At 40.4% G+C, this 15,175-nt stretch overlaps 1 protein-coding gene across 16 annotated transcripts in view; it reads right to left on the bottom strand.

Annotated features, from left to right (window-relative positions):
* The window catches only part of SFI1 (SFI1 centrin binding protein), an 84,335-nt gene that overhangs the window by 44,847 nt on the left and 24,313 nt on the right, over positions 1-15,175 (bottom strand). For 14 of the 16 annotated variants that reach the window (XM_033837234.2, XM_033837233.2, XM_033837239.2 and 11 more), the window contains 3 exons: positions 9,006-9,116; positions 4,262-4,356; positions 671-788 (listed from right to left, as the gene is read on the bottom strand). In XM_033837234.2, coding sequence (XP_033693125.1) covers positions 671-788; positions 4,262-4,356; positions 9,006-9,116 — 324 coding nt within the window. Of the gene's footprint in view, positions 1-670; positions 789-1,749; positions 1,843-4,261; positions 4,357-9,005; positions 9,117-15,175 lie in introns of those variants that run through there. The other 2 variants (XM_033837247.2, XM_033837246.2) reach the window with 2 other exon arrangements.

Below are 15,175 nucleotides of genomic sequence, written 5' to 3'. Positions count from 1 at the left end.
GCTGCTGAGATGCAGTGCAAGGCAGCAGTTAAGAGCATGAGCTTTGGCATCAGAGAGATGGGTGGGTGAGCCCTAGTTCTGCTAATTACAACTTATACAGTAAGTCTCAGAAAGGTTGAGTAACTTGCCTGAGCTCATATATCTTAATCTGTGCAATAACAGTATTTCATAGTTTATGGTAAGGATTAAATGAGACACTTTACATTAAAAAATTAACACACACAGAAACTTAACACAGGGTTTTCTAGTAAGTACTCAATTAGTGTTACTTATGATTTAGTGAAAACCTGATCTCAATGTTGAACAAGTTACCAATAAATATTTATTAGGTATCAATTATGTTCAAAACATTGTTTTGGGGTTTTTTTTAAAATATTTATTTGGCTGATTGGGTCTTAGTTGCGGCGCGCGAACTTCTGTCTAGTTGTGGCGCGCGGGCTCCAGAGCGTGTGGTTTTAGTTGCCCCGTGGAATGTGGAATTTTAGTTCCCCAACCAGGGATCAAACCCACGTCCCCTGCATTGGAAGGCAGATTCTTAACCACTGGACTACCAGGGAAATCCCCAAAACATTGTTTTAAGGTGGGTTTTTATGCTGGTTTTCCAGTAGCATAAAGCAAAGCTGAGGTAAAGTGAACGCTGCTGATCTGTAGGGCAATGGAGCACACTCACCACAAAGTACTCCGCTGTCTAAACTCCAGGGCAGTGGTCTGCATCCGAAGTTTGGTCCTACGAAAAACCACGTAGATCAACCAGGACTTCCAGGCCTGTCGCATCTTTTGTTTTGCATCTAGATGGCACCAAAGAGATTTTCAAAATGGGGCTGGGGGAGGTGGATCACTCTGGGTTAAGACAAAAGTTCAAATGCTCTGACATCCCTCCTTTGAATATCTAAATTCCTCCAGTCTTCTAGTGCCCTCTGCTGGAAAACTTGTGAAGCTCTACAAAATTAATAAGGATGCAGGATGTGAAGAATGGTTATATAAGTGATAACATTTACAAAACTTTTAAAGGAAAATCAGTGTACTGCACTGTTCAGAAATCTTTTATTATAAAAGTCCTTATTTTTTTTAGAGTTATATTCTGCAATATTTACACATGAAATAACAGAGGAAGCAGAGAAGTGAATGTGGATATGGATATATGTGAGTCGATAATTATTGGAAGCTGGATGATGGGTACATGGAAGTTCATTATTCTACCTTTCCATTTTGTAGATATTTTTAAATTTCCATAATATAAAGTTAAAGAAGTCATGTTATAAAATTTGCTGTTTGAAACAATAATTGTAAAGTAGAATAAGCAAGACAAAAGGAAAGGATACTATATGTATTTGTTTGAGAAACAGAATAAGAAGGACCAGTAATGATCCTGGAGGAAAGAGAATTTACTAAATATGGGAGGCACAAAAGTCCATAAGTCTCCCTTTGTGGTAAATTCCATTTTCATTATGAAAGTCATCACTGATGACATAAGTTTCTTTTCTTTTTAGAACACAAAGGAGAAAATAAAATTATGTAAAACATTTTGAGGACATTCTCCAAAATGTGGTCAGGATGACTAGAGCTATACTTTATATTTCATAGTTGTTGACAAGTCAAGTCAAAATATGAAAAAGAATTTAACATGCAGCTTCTTTGGGCCCACCTCAGACCTCATGAATCAGCACATCTCAGGCAACAAGGACTAGTATGGTGCTGTAGCTTAGAGTTTAAGCTCCTGAGTAAGATAAGCTGGGCCTGAGTACTGACCTTGTCACTGAGCTAAGTAACCTCACACCAGTTCCTCATCTGCAAAATGGTGCTTCCCTTCAAGGTATGTTTGCAAAGAGTAAACAAGATTATCTATAAAAAGAAGAAAATAAATCCAAGGAGATAAAAGAAGAGGTACTTATAATATTCTGGGGAAAGAGATGAGGCTTAATCTCAGGCATTGGCAAAGAAAAGATGAGTGCAAGGGACACCTCAGGGAGGCATGTTTAAAGAGAAGATAACTAAATGCTGTTACGACGAAGCCGTTCGTAAGTAAGGTTTCTTGCTTAGCTAGGAAAAGTAGGAAGAGCAGGTCTAAACGGGGAGCAGTGGACAAGCTGTACTGGGGACTTGCTGAGTTTGAGGTGCCTATAGGGCATTCATGTGAAATGGCTATGAGAAACAGCAGGCTGCATCATCATTTTGAAAGTTAGTGCCTTTTTCCCCTTAGGCTCCCCACATGGGTTTCTGGGTTCAACTCGAGGAATCAGACACTGACCAGAGCTAAACTGTCCACAAGATCACTAAGGGACAACCTGGACAAAGAAGATCAGAAGTAAGCACTGCAATGTGACACATGGCAGCAAGACAGACAACAGTCCCAAGTGCTACGAGAGAAACACAGCCAGAACACTGCACCAGCAGGGCAGGAACAGCCAGTTCACACAAATCATGCTTAAGTGAGTGGTAGGTGCCAAAACCATGCCATATAGAGAAAACCATAGGGATATGATCACACAGGAGTTCCCGCTCAGAGATCACACATCCTGGAAAACAGGAAAGGGAATCGAACAAGTCTTCCCTTTGACTTGGAGTTATTCTCTCTCAGAGACAATGTACTCATCCTTCACAAAAGCTTCTGAGCTTTTGTGAAGGCAAAAGTAAATCTGGGCTCTCAGTAAACTAGGAAAAGTGGGGATTTTCCTCAACTTGATAAAGAATATCTACAGAAAGCCTATAGCATACTTAATGGTGAGAAACTCAAAAGCTTTTCCACTAATCAAGTATAAGGCAAGGATGACCCCTCTCACTCCCTTTCAACATCATATTAGAAGTTCTAGCTAGTGCAACTAGACAAAAGCAATAAAAGGTATACAGATTGGGAAGGAAGAAATAAAACTGTCTTTGTTTGCAAATGACATGACTGTCTATGTACAGAAGCCAAAAAGAATTGACAAAAAAACTCCTGGAACTAATAAGCAATTCATAGCAAGGCTGCAGGATGCAAGGTTAATATACAAAAGTCAACTGATTTCCTATATAACAGCAATGAACAAGTGGAATTTGAAATTAAAAATACACCACCATTCACAGTAGCACTCAAAAAAATGAAATATTTAGGTATAAATCTAACAAAACATATATGAAATCTGTGTGAGGAAACTACAAAACTGTGATGAAAGACATAAAAGAAGAACTAAATAAACGGGGAGAGAGTCCATGTTCAGGATAGGAAGACTCAATATTGTCAAGATGTCAGTTCTTCCCAACCTGATTCATAGTCAATGCAACCCCAACCAAAATCCCAGCAAGTTATCCTGTGGATATCACAAAATGATTATAACATTTATATGGAGGCAAAAGACCTGGAATACCCAACACAATATTAAAGAAGGAGGCTGCAGGACTGACACGACCTGAGTTGAAGAATTACTATAAAGCTACAGTAACCAAAACAGTGTGATATTGACAAAAGAAGTGACAGATCAGTGTAACACAGCAGAGAGCCTGGCAACAGGCTCTTATAGTCAACTTATCTTTGACAAAGGAGCAAAGGAATACAATGGAGCAAAGATAGTCTTTTTAACAAATGGTATAGGAACAACTGGACATCCACATGCAAAAAAGACACAGACCTTACACCCTTCATAAAAATTAACTCAAAATGGATCACAGACCTAAATGTAAAACACAAAACTATAAAACTTCTAGATGATAATGTAAGAGAAAACCTAGATGACCCTGGGTATGGTGATGACTTTTTAGATACAACACCAAAGGCACCATCCATGAAAGAAAAGATTGATAAGCTGGACTTCATTAAAATTAAAAACTTCTGCTCTGCAGAAGACAATGTCAAGAGAATGAGAAGACAAGCCACAGAGTGGAAGAAAATATTTGCAAAAGACATATCTGACAAAGGATTATTATCCAAAATATACAAAGAACTCTTAAAACTCAACAAGAAAACAAACGATCCAATTAAAAATGGGCAAAAGAACTTAATCGACACCTCACCAAAGAAAATACACCCTAATGTAAACTATGGACTTTGAGTGATTATGATGTGTCAGTATAAGTTCACCAGCTGTTAACAAATGTACCACACTGATGGGGGATGCTGATAATGGGAGAGGCTATGTATGTGTTGGGGAGTGGGTGTATGGGCAATTACTACCTTCCCCTCAACTTTGCTGTGAGACTAAAACTGCTCTTAAAAATAAAATCTTAATAAAGGAAAAAAAAAGACAAATGGAGACATTTTCTTTAGACGTGTACTTCCTTTTCTCACCATGATCCTCGGCTCTCAGGTACCTGTTCCTCATCTCCCGCTGCTGATGCACGTAGGTCTTCCAGGTTTGGAACATCAGGTTATACAAGTAATATCTGAGGAGCCAAAAAAGCAAATAGCGTTTCTTTAAAACAAAACAACTCCTAATCCGACATACCCAGTCCGTTCTGTACTTAGGAGAAATTAACCGGAACACTTCTGACACAAAAAAGCCAATCTATATCCTAAGCTAAAATTGGAGTGTCGTTCTCCACACCTTATATTATTACCAAGGAAGAAAGGTGTGAATTATCCTAGAATAACTTCACCTTCAGCACCCACAAAGCTGTGGCATTTGGAATGACAGTCATATCTCAATCATCCACACCATGTAAAACATAACCTCTCCTTTGCACTAAAAGACAGTCAATGTTCTCCTTCGTCTTTTCTGTCTCAATACATACATTATACACATTAAGTCGGTCAGTCCCAGGGCTTCCCTGGTGGCGCAGTGGTTAAGAATCCACCTGCCAATACAGGGGACACAGGTTCGAGCCCTGGTCTGGGAAGATCCCACATGCCGCAGAGCAACTAAGCCTGTATGCCACAATTACTGAGCCTGTGCTCCAGAGCCCGCAAGCCACAACTACTGAAGCCCACGCTCTGCAACAAGAGAATCCACTGCAATGAGAAGCCTGCACCGCAAGGAAGAGTAGCTCCTCCTCGTTGCAACTAGAGAAAGCCGCGCACAGCAAAAAACCAAAAAGCACCCAAAAAAAAAAAAAAAAAAAGACTGTCAGTCCCTCCATATCTTCACTATCCCATTTCCTAAAACTTGATTTCATACTCTGTCAGCTTCTTAGAACAATTCAGCGATGTCTGTATTTATGGATATCTGAAATATCCATAAATCAGAAACCCTGCCCCGAAGAGCTTAAAGACATGATTATAATGAGTGAATACCATTTGAAAAAGACACAATGTATAAGACATACTAAGTTTTTACTTTAAAAAAGGTATAGGGCTTCCCCGGTGGCACAGTGGTTGAGAGTCCGCCTGCCGATGCAGGGGACACGGTTTCATGCCCCAGTCCGGGAAGATCCCACATGCCGCGGAGCGGCTAGGCCCGTGAGTCATGGCCGCTGAGCCTGCGCGTCCGGCGCCTGTGCTCCGCAACGGGAGAGGCCACAACAGTGAGAGGCCCGTGTACCGCAAAATAAGATGTATAAAAATACGTATGTGATGTAATTCCCAATTTTTACTTTTTCTTCCACTTATCTTTGGGAATACAAATGTCAAAGATTAAGAGTTTCTTCTCTCTACTGCTAAAAAAATAAATTTTTAAAGTTTTTTCTATTTTCTTAATGTTCTATATTGGGCATATATTTTCTCCCAATCAATACAAATTAAAACTTTATTATTTTAAAAGACAGAATCAGAAATTATACAGAAGTGAGAGTCAGTGAGAAAAACATATTCAAATCATTAGCAAGATCATTACATAATGATTACTTGAATTAGAGGGGTATCTCTGTGTATATGTGCTCACAATGCACACAGTATTGTGTGCTTGGGCTTAATTTAGGACTTTGATCTTGCTTGCTCTAAAAAGAATTTGAAGAAATACAGAAAATAATCCAAAACTCTTCTCGTTGCAAGGATGGTCCAACCTTCACAAACTCAATCAATGTGATACCTCACATAATAGAAGGAAAGAAAAGAATCATATGATCATCAGTATCTCAATATAATAAAGGCCACATATGATAAGCCCACAGGTAACATCATGCTCAATGGAGAAAGGCTGAAAGCTTTTCCTCTAAGATCAGGAACAGGACAAAGGTGCCCACTCTCACCACTCCTACTTAACATAGTACTGGGAGTCCTAGCCAGAGCAACTGGGCAAAAAAAAAAAAAAAAAAAAAAAAAAGGCATCGGAATTGGAATGGAAGAAGTAAAACTGTCTCTATTTGCAGATGCCATGATTTTACATACAGAAACTCCTAGAGACTCAACCAAAAAATTGTTAGATCTAATCAATGAACTCAGTAAAATCATAGGATATAAAATTAACATAAGAAACTAAGTAGCAATTCTATACAGTAACAACAAATTATCTGAAAAAGAAATAAATCAATTTCATTTACAATAGCATCAAAAATAACAAAATGCTTAGGAATAAATTTAACCAAGGTGGTGAAAGGTCTCTACTCTGAGAACTACAAGACATTAATGAAAGAAATCAAAGAAGACAAATAAATGGAAAGGTATTCCATGTTCATGAACTGGAAAAATATTGTTAAAATGTTAGTACTACCAAAAGCCATCTATAGACTCAATGCAATCCCTATCAAGATTCCAATGGCATGTTTACAAAAGTAGAAAAAACAATCCTAAAATTTATGTGGAACCATAAAAGACCCCAAACAGTCAAAGCAATCCAGAGAAAGAACAAAGCAGGAGGCATCACACTTCCTGTTTTCAAGCTATAGTATATTATGGCACTGGAATAAAAACAGACAAAGAGACTAATGGAATAGAGTTGAGAGCCCCAAAATTAACCCAAGTATATACCGTCACCTAATATTTGACAAGGGAGCCAAGAATATTCAATGGAAAAAAGACAGTCTCTTCAATAAATGGTGCTGGGAAAACTGGATATTCACATGTATAACAATGAAACTAGATTCATATCTAACACCACTCATTAACTAGAAATGGATTAAAGACTTAAATGCAAGACCTGAAACCATGAAATTCCTAGAAGAAAATATAGGAAAAAAGCTCTTTCACATAAGTCTTAGCAATGATTTTTTGGATATGACACCTAAAGCACAAGCAACAAAATAAAAAATAAACAAGTGGGACTACAGCAAACCAAAAGGCTTATGCACAGCAAAAGACACAGCCAACAAAGTGACAACAACAACCTACAAAATGGGAAAAAAATATTTGCAACCCATATAGCTGATAAGGAATATCCAAAATATATGAAGAACTCATATAACCCAATAGGAAAAAAAACAAATAATCCAATTTAAAAGTGGGCAAAGGACCTAAACAGACATTTTCCCAAAGGAGATATACAAATGGCCAACAGGTACATGAAAAGATGCTCAACACTAGTCATTAGGAAAATATAAATCAATATAAATCAAATATAAATCAAAATCACAATGAGATCAAAATCACCACACACCTGTTAAAATGGCCGTCGTCAAAAAGACAAAATAGAATTATAATGTGCACCTAAATTTATATAATGTTATAAACCAATTTTACCTCAATTAAAAAAAGGAAAAGTAGGAAATTAGGTCTCCAAAAAATAAGACATAAAAAAGAAAAAAAAGACAAGAGAGAACAAACGCTGGTGACGATATGGAGAAAAGGGAACCTTGTGGACTGTTGGTAGGATTGTAAATTGGTATAGCCACCAAGGAAAACAGTATGCAGGATCTTTAAAAAATTAAAAATAGAACTACCAGACAATCCAGCAATCCCACTTCTGGAAATATATCCAAAGGAAACAAAAACACTAACTTGAAAAGATATCTGCACCACCATGTTCACATCAGCATTATTTACAATAGCCATGACAGGGAAACAACCTAAGTGTCCAAAGGTGGATGAATGGGTAAAGTTGTGGTATCTGTATACAATGGAATATACTCAGCCATTAAAAAATGAGGAAACCCCATAAAAACATACACATTAAAAAAAAAGAGGGGGCTTCCCTGGTGGCGCAGTGGTTGAGAGTCCACCTGCCGATGCAGGGGACACAGGTTCGTGCCCAGGTTCGGGAGGATCCCACATGCCGCGGAGCGGCTGGGCCCGTGAGCCATGGCCGCTGAGCCTGCGCGTCCGAAGCCTGTGCTCCGGAACGGGAGAGGCCACAACAGTGAGAGGCCCGCGTACCGAAAAAAAAAAAAAAAAAAAAAAAAAAGAAGAGGAAACCCTGCCATTTGCGACGACATGGATGGGCCTTGAGGGCATTAGGCTAAGTGAAATATATCAGACAGAGAAAGACAAATACTATATGATCTCACTTATATGTGGAATCTTAAAAAAAAAAAAAAAAAAAACTCAGGAAAAGATCAGATTTGTGGTTACCAGAGGCCGGGGTGGGTTGGGGGAGGCAGTCAAAAGGTACAAACTTCCAGTTATGAGACAAAGAGGTTCTAGGGATGTAATGTACAACATGATGACTACAGTTACCACTGCTGTATGATATATATGAAAGTTGTTAAGACAGTAAATCCTAGAAGTTCTCATTACAAGGAGAAAATTTTTTTCTTTTTTTTCCCCTTTTCTTTTTTTTTTGCGGTATGCGGGCCCCTCACCGTTGCGGCCTCTCCCGCTGCGGAGCACAGGCTCCGGACGCGCAGGCTCAGCGGCCATGGCTCATGGGCCCAGCCGCTCCGCGGCATGTGGGATCCTCCCGGACCGGGGCATGAACCCGTGTCCCCTGCATCGGCAGGTGGACTCCCAACCACTGCGCCACCAGGGAAGCCCTCCCCTTTTCTTTTTATTGTATCTATATGAGATGATAAACATTAGCTAAACTTATTGTGGTAATCATTTCATAATACGTAAGTCAAACCTTTATTCTGTACACCTGAAACTCATACAGTAATTCATATATGTCAATTATATCTCAATAAAACCAGAAAAAAAATTTCTATCCTTCTGACCAGAAACATGCCAACAAGTAATTATTTGATAACGTGTATCAGTAAAATTAAAGTAATGTAACATGAAATCCTACCTATAGTGACAGTCAGCTCGAACACGGAGTTTCCACTCTCGATGGGAAACCCACCACTCTTCTTTCCATTCTTCAAAGACCTTCTGCAGAATTCTTTGCTCATAGTAAAACCTAGGGCAATGAAAAAAAAAACCAGAGAGACATAACTGACAATGTTGGAGCTGATATCTATTCCCAAATCACCATTTCATATGGCCATTGCTTTCTCATAGAAAAGTGTGGTTCATTATTTGATAACACCAAAATAGATTAAAAATAGACATATTCAACTTTTTCAGATCAAAACGTTAGAACTACTTAAACTAGAAATGAGGCTAAGAACTTTTATACTCTAGATCTCACCAATTAAAGAGGTGAAAGTAAAAAAATCTGACTTTTCAAATACCATAAGTGAGTTGAGAATTAACATTCTCAATTTTTTTCATTCACCAGACTAAAAAATATATTTGATTAGTAAAAGATAGTAGCTACACTTCTCATTTACATACCCAGGAGATTAAAAGTTATAAAATAAGCAAATGCCTAATGATATTCCTAGGACTTAACAGAATATATTAGTTTAACTGAAATCTGACTAGCGGAGTTATAACAAGAGCAAAAGAGAAGAGAGAATAAGAAGGGAAAAAGCTATTAAGAAAGAAAGTAGCAGGGCAGTGAGACTGTGCTGATGCTAACAGGCATGGTCAAGAAGACTGGTAACTCAGGATCTCTGGCCTGTCAGTCACTCCAAATTTCTTTTCATGGTTCTGTAGGTTACTAACATGTCCTTCATCCTCACCCACTCACAGGTTTTAAAAAACTGGCTGGCAAAAATATACATAGAGAAATTCACCTCCCAATGTTTATTGCAGCACTATTTACAACAGCCAAGACATGGGACTTCCTGGTGGTCCAGTGGGTAGGGCTCTATGCTCCCAATGCAGGGGGCCTGGGTTTGATCCCTGGTTGGGGAATTAGATTCCACATGCTGCAACTAAAAGCCTGCATGCCGCAACAAAGATCCAGCATGCCGCAACTAAGACCCTTTGCAGCCTCAATAAATATTTTTAAAAACAAAAAAAACAATAGCCAAGACATGGAAGTAACCTAAATGTCCAATGACAGATGAATGGATTAAGAAGGTGTGGTACATAAATATACAATGGAATATAACTCAGCCATAAAAAAGAATGAAATAATGCCATTTGTAGCAACATGGATGGACCTGGAGATTACCATACTAAGTGAAGTAAGTCAGACAGAGAAAGACAAATAGCATATGATATCACTCATATGCAGAATCTAAAAAAAAAAAAAAAAAAAAAAAGATACAAATGAACTTATCTACAAACAGAAACAGACTCACAGTCTCTAACAGACTTAGAGAATGAACTTATGGTTACCGGGCGGAAGGCTGGGGGAGAAGAACAAACTGGGAATTTGGGATTGACTGCTGTATTTAAAATAGATAACCAGGGCTTCCCTGGTGGTGCAGTGGTTGAGAGTCCACCTGCCGATGCAGGGGACATGGGTTCGTGCCCCGGTCCGGGAAGATCCCACATGCCGCGGAGCGGCTGGGCCCGTGAGCCATGGTCGCTGAGCCTGCACGTCCGGAGCCTGTGCTCCGCAACGGGAGAGGCCACAACAGTGAGAGGCCCGCATACTGCAGAAAACAAAAAAACAAACAAACAAGAGATGCCAACAAATTTTTGATGACAGAAAGCAGGCAGGCGAGTGGCAACTGAATCAACAGGTGAAAGAAGGCGGAGAACTAAATGTTGGTGGGAGGAGAGTCGAGAGGCAAGGGGCTGGTGGCATGAACCCCAGAAAGGCATGGGAACAAGAGGTATCAGGAAGCAGGGAGCCCTGGGTGGAAATGAAAACACAGGATTGTTTGGAAGCCTGTGAGTAAGAAACAGTTAGGCCCTTGGATCCCATTATTCACCTGGGCAGACTCAGGCTTATCTCTGGAGAGGCTGAACCTGAGGGGCACTGGACTCTCCAACACCAGGCACAGCTCGGGAGACAGTCCTAAACTGAGAGTCTACATACTGAACAGTGAGACCCACATTCCCTCTCCTCTGCTTGCCGCCAAGCTTATAACCACTGCCCCCCGCCTCCACCCCACTCTACCCCAGAAGGAGTTTGAAGGACTCCTCTCCTCTGGGGAAAACTGATCAATCTAAGGGAAAAGGACTTCAGATACTGACAGATGGAGTTCCCCCAATGAAACTATCTGGTCTCTGCCTCAAAAGCCTAAAGGGAAACCCTCAGCTTACAAGTCCCTATACATACATTGAATGGGTATATAAGCTTCTAATATTAACTCTTAAATATGAGCAGACAATAAAAGGATCTCTTGACATTTGAGGAAAGACTACAACATGAGACAGTGAACAAAAGCACACAGGAAAAAGGAGCTTGGAAGAAACAGAGCAGTCAAAAACCTTAGAAATAAATCATTACATTAACCTCAAAAAAATTATGAGCCTCCAGGATGTTATTTTTTTTAAAAAAGGACTATTCAGAGAACAAAAAAGAGCTCTTGGAAATTAAAACTATGGTGGCAGAAATGAAAAAGAAAAGATCCATAGATAGGTAAAACAAAAAGGTGACTAGTCTATAGGCCACAGTAAGGACTCTGGCTTTTACTGTAAGCAGGATGGGAAGCTGCCCAAGGTCTGAGCCGAAGAGTGACGTGACTGGATTACTCAGACCGCCTGTGTGAAGAGACTGACTAAGGACAAGGCTCGGAGCAGGAGACCAGTGAGGAGCCTCCTGGAGTCATTCAGGGGAGACATGATGGCCCGGACCAGGGTGGTAGCAACTGGAGGTACTGAGAAGAGCTTGGAGTCTGAATCTATTTTGAAGGTTGAATCAACGTAATTTTGGCATTTGGCATTGCAATCGGGGAGTGAGGGAATAAGATACCAAGGATGACTCCTAGGTTTCTGACCCGGGTCCCTGGAAGGATGGGAGCTTCCTTTACTGGAGAGAGTAACACTCAGCAGGGAGGTCTGTGGGGAAGGTCTAGACTTTGGTTATGAACATACTGAGTTGTGACGTCTATTGGGCGCAGAGTGGAATGTCACGTGTGTAGCAGTCCAGGAAGAGGTCTGGGCTGGGTGTGTACCTTTGGGAATCATGGGATGAGGCTGACATGGTTGGGAGGTAGACAGAGAGGCAGTGCAAGGACTGGGGGTGGGATATTTAGATGAGGAGGAACCAACCAAAGAGAGTTAGAGGGGACAAAGAGGTGGAAGGGAAACAGAGAGAATGGTAACCTTGACGCTGGGAGAAGAAAGGGCTCCTTGAAGAAGGGAATGATGGGCTGTCTAATGCTTCTTGGTAAGTCAAGTGAGAGGAAATTTAAGAATTCACCACTGATTTTAGCAAATGTAGTGACCTTACAAAAGCAAAAACAATTTTGGTGGCATGATGGAATCAAAAGCCTCGTAGGATGGACTTGAGACTACAAAAAGAGGTGCTGGAGAGGTTGGGGATGGCCAGGAAATGTAGAGGGAAGCAAAGAGATGGAGAGCTAGCTGCAGAAAGAAGTAGCATCAAAGAGACTTTTTTTCTTTCAGGATAGGAAAATAATAGCATTGTATGCTGGTACAAATGATCCAGTAAAGAGGGAAAAATTGATACAGAAGAGACAGAAAAAAAACTGCTAGTGTGATGGCCTGGAGTAGGCACAAGGGGAATGCAACGCAAAAGGATTTTGCCACAGATGCCACAGTTGGGAAAGCAGGTCATATGGCAATAGATGCTGGCGGTCAGTAGACTGAGTGATGGTCTCTTCTGTTACTTCTATTTTCTCAAGAAAATAGGAACCAAAGCCTTAACCAAGAATGACGAAAAATACTGATAAATTAAATACTATAAATGGACGTTGACTGTTTTATCTACTTCCCAAATTAGCCAAGTAATTTTGTTCAGATCTTCTCTTCAGAAAAAGAGGTGATACTTCCTATTTAAGACTGCCTTACATATGGACACATACTGTATGTATTATTTTTGCCCTATTAATTCAGTGGTCATTTTGGTTCCATTTATTAATGATAAAACAACTCCAGTTTATAGAAGTTAAAACATTCTCCAAGCACATAAAGGTATTATTCTGAAGTTTCTGGTATGATATCATTCCCCTCTAACATTCCTAAAAGTGAGAAATAAATAATTCAATATGGAAAAAGACCAAAAAGAAAAAAAAAAAAGCAAAGATTAATATGCCCAACTTTACCCAAAGTAACAAATAACCCACTTGATTTAAAAAGGGATTACAAGTTGAAACTGACCACCCCATCACAAATTTCAAAGTCAATGAAAACATAGTATCAGAATTACAATTCTGGTAGATACTTAGAGAAAAAATATTCTCACTCTCTCATTTTACAAAGTGAGAAACTGAGGCCTAGAGCCGTAACTTAACCCCAGATCAAACCATTATCTAGGGTCTAGGTAAGAACCAAAATTCAGGTCTCCTAAAATCCAGTCCAGTATTCTTTCCTGCCACCATTCAAGAGCAAAGAAAGGAAAAAGAGTACAATGTGAATGCTCTAACAGTGAGGCAGACATCAGTCGTAGATACCCGACACCCACCGCCAAGCCTCTGCTTCCTCACCAGCATCCACTAGGAAGGCTGGAAAGGTTTCTCTCCCAGCCTCTTCAGAAGCTAAAGATGGCCAGTGACATAGCTCTGGCCAATGAGGCAGAAGCAGCTGAGGGTTTCTAGGAAAGTTTTGCCTTCCTGATAGAGACAGGTCCAGCTGACACCACCCTTCCTCCCCCTTCCTGTGTAAAGCTAGAACAGTCATCTTGCAACTATACAGTGTCATCTCTAACGACAAAGGGCCAGTATACTAAGGATGGTAAACTGGAAAGGATCTAAAAGCCTGAGTCTCTGATGACATCACTAAACAGCTGAACCAATACCAACCTCCAAACTGTGAGAAAAAGCAAATCCCGATTTGTTTAAGCCATCGTCAGAATTTCTCTTACTTTGAGTCAAATGCATTTCTAACATAATCAGCGTTTCCCAAGTACTTGGAATATAAATAGATATTATTTGAAAAGAGGTTTCCAGTTAAATATGAGTCAAATATGAGTTTAACAAAATCAAGCAGGAAAAGGATTTGGGGAAGAGAGTGAAGGTGGCAACATAGTTTTTCAGTCTCTGAATCCCTACAAAACACACAGAGAAACCATGTAGCAAAACCAAAAACTCATGTATCTATTACAACAAAACTAGGTGACTAGGTATCCCTACAACCCCAAAATGCAAGCAGGTGAGGACAAATCACCCAGAGTCAAAAGACCACCATGGTATTAACATTTGTACAGAAGAAAGAAGGAGCGATGAAGGTGGTATCTGAGGAACCTGAGAACAGGAGAACCTGAATCAGTCAATAAGTAGTCACTGGAAAGTGCAGAGGCCCAACTTGAGACCAGAAGCTGAAACTGAGAGTTTTGTTCTCTCCAAAACCAGGGCTCATGTAAGAGCTGAAGCTGCTGGAGCAGTCTGGCCCCAACAGTCTCAAAACCGACCTGACCTCAAAAACAGACAGGGCTTCATACTGAGGAGGAACTGCTGGGAGCAGAATAGAAACTGAGCAGGAGAAGGACAAGGAGACAGGAGGACAAGGAGGACAAGGACAAGAAGGACAAGGAGGATCAGACCAAGCGTGGTAGGGGAACAAGCCAGGATACCCCATAGAGCAAGCCGCCGCATCTGTGAACACCACGACGGAGACAGAAGAGGGAGCTCTGTGAAATTAGGAAAGCTTAACTAAACCTCACTTCACTCTAAAAGTTCAGAAAAATTAATATCATATAAAAGTGAGCAACAGAAAAGTAAATGAAGTAAAATCCTATACAAAGTTACTGTAGGGCTTCCCTGGTGGCGCAGTGGTTGAGAGTCTGCCTGCTGATGCAGGGGACGCGGGTTCATGCCCCGGATCCCACATGCCGCGGAGCGGCTGGGCCCGTGAGCCATGGCCGCTGAGCCTGCGCGTCCGGAGCCTATGCTCCGCAGCGGGAGAGGCCACAACAGTGAGAGGCCCGCGTACCACAAAAAAAAAAAAAAAAAAAGAAAGAAAAGGAGCAGAATAACAGGCCTATGGACAAAAAAATTATGCCAGAAAGATGTGCCCACAAAACAGGAAAATAAAAACAAAAACAAAACCCAA

The sequence above is a fragment of the Tursiops truncatus genome, chromosome 13, assembly GCF_011762595.2.
Source record: "Tursiops truncatus isolate mTurTru1 chromosome 13, mTurTru1.mat.Y, whole genome shotgun sequence".
Lineage (NCBI taxonomy): Eukaryota > Metazoa > Chordata > Mammalia > Artiodactyla > Delphinidae > Tursiops > Tursiops truncatus.
The sequence above is the reverse complement of the archived record's forward strand: the minus strand, read 5'-3'. Positions and strand labels throughout refer to the sequence as shown.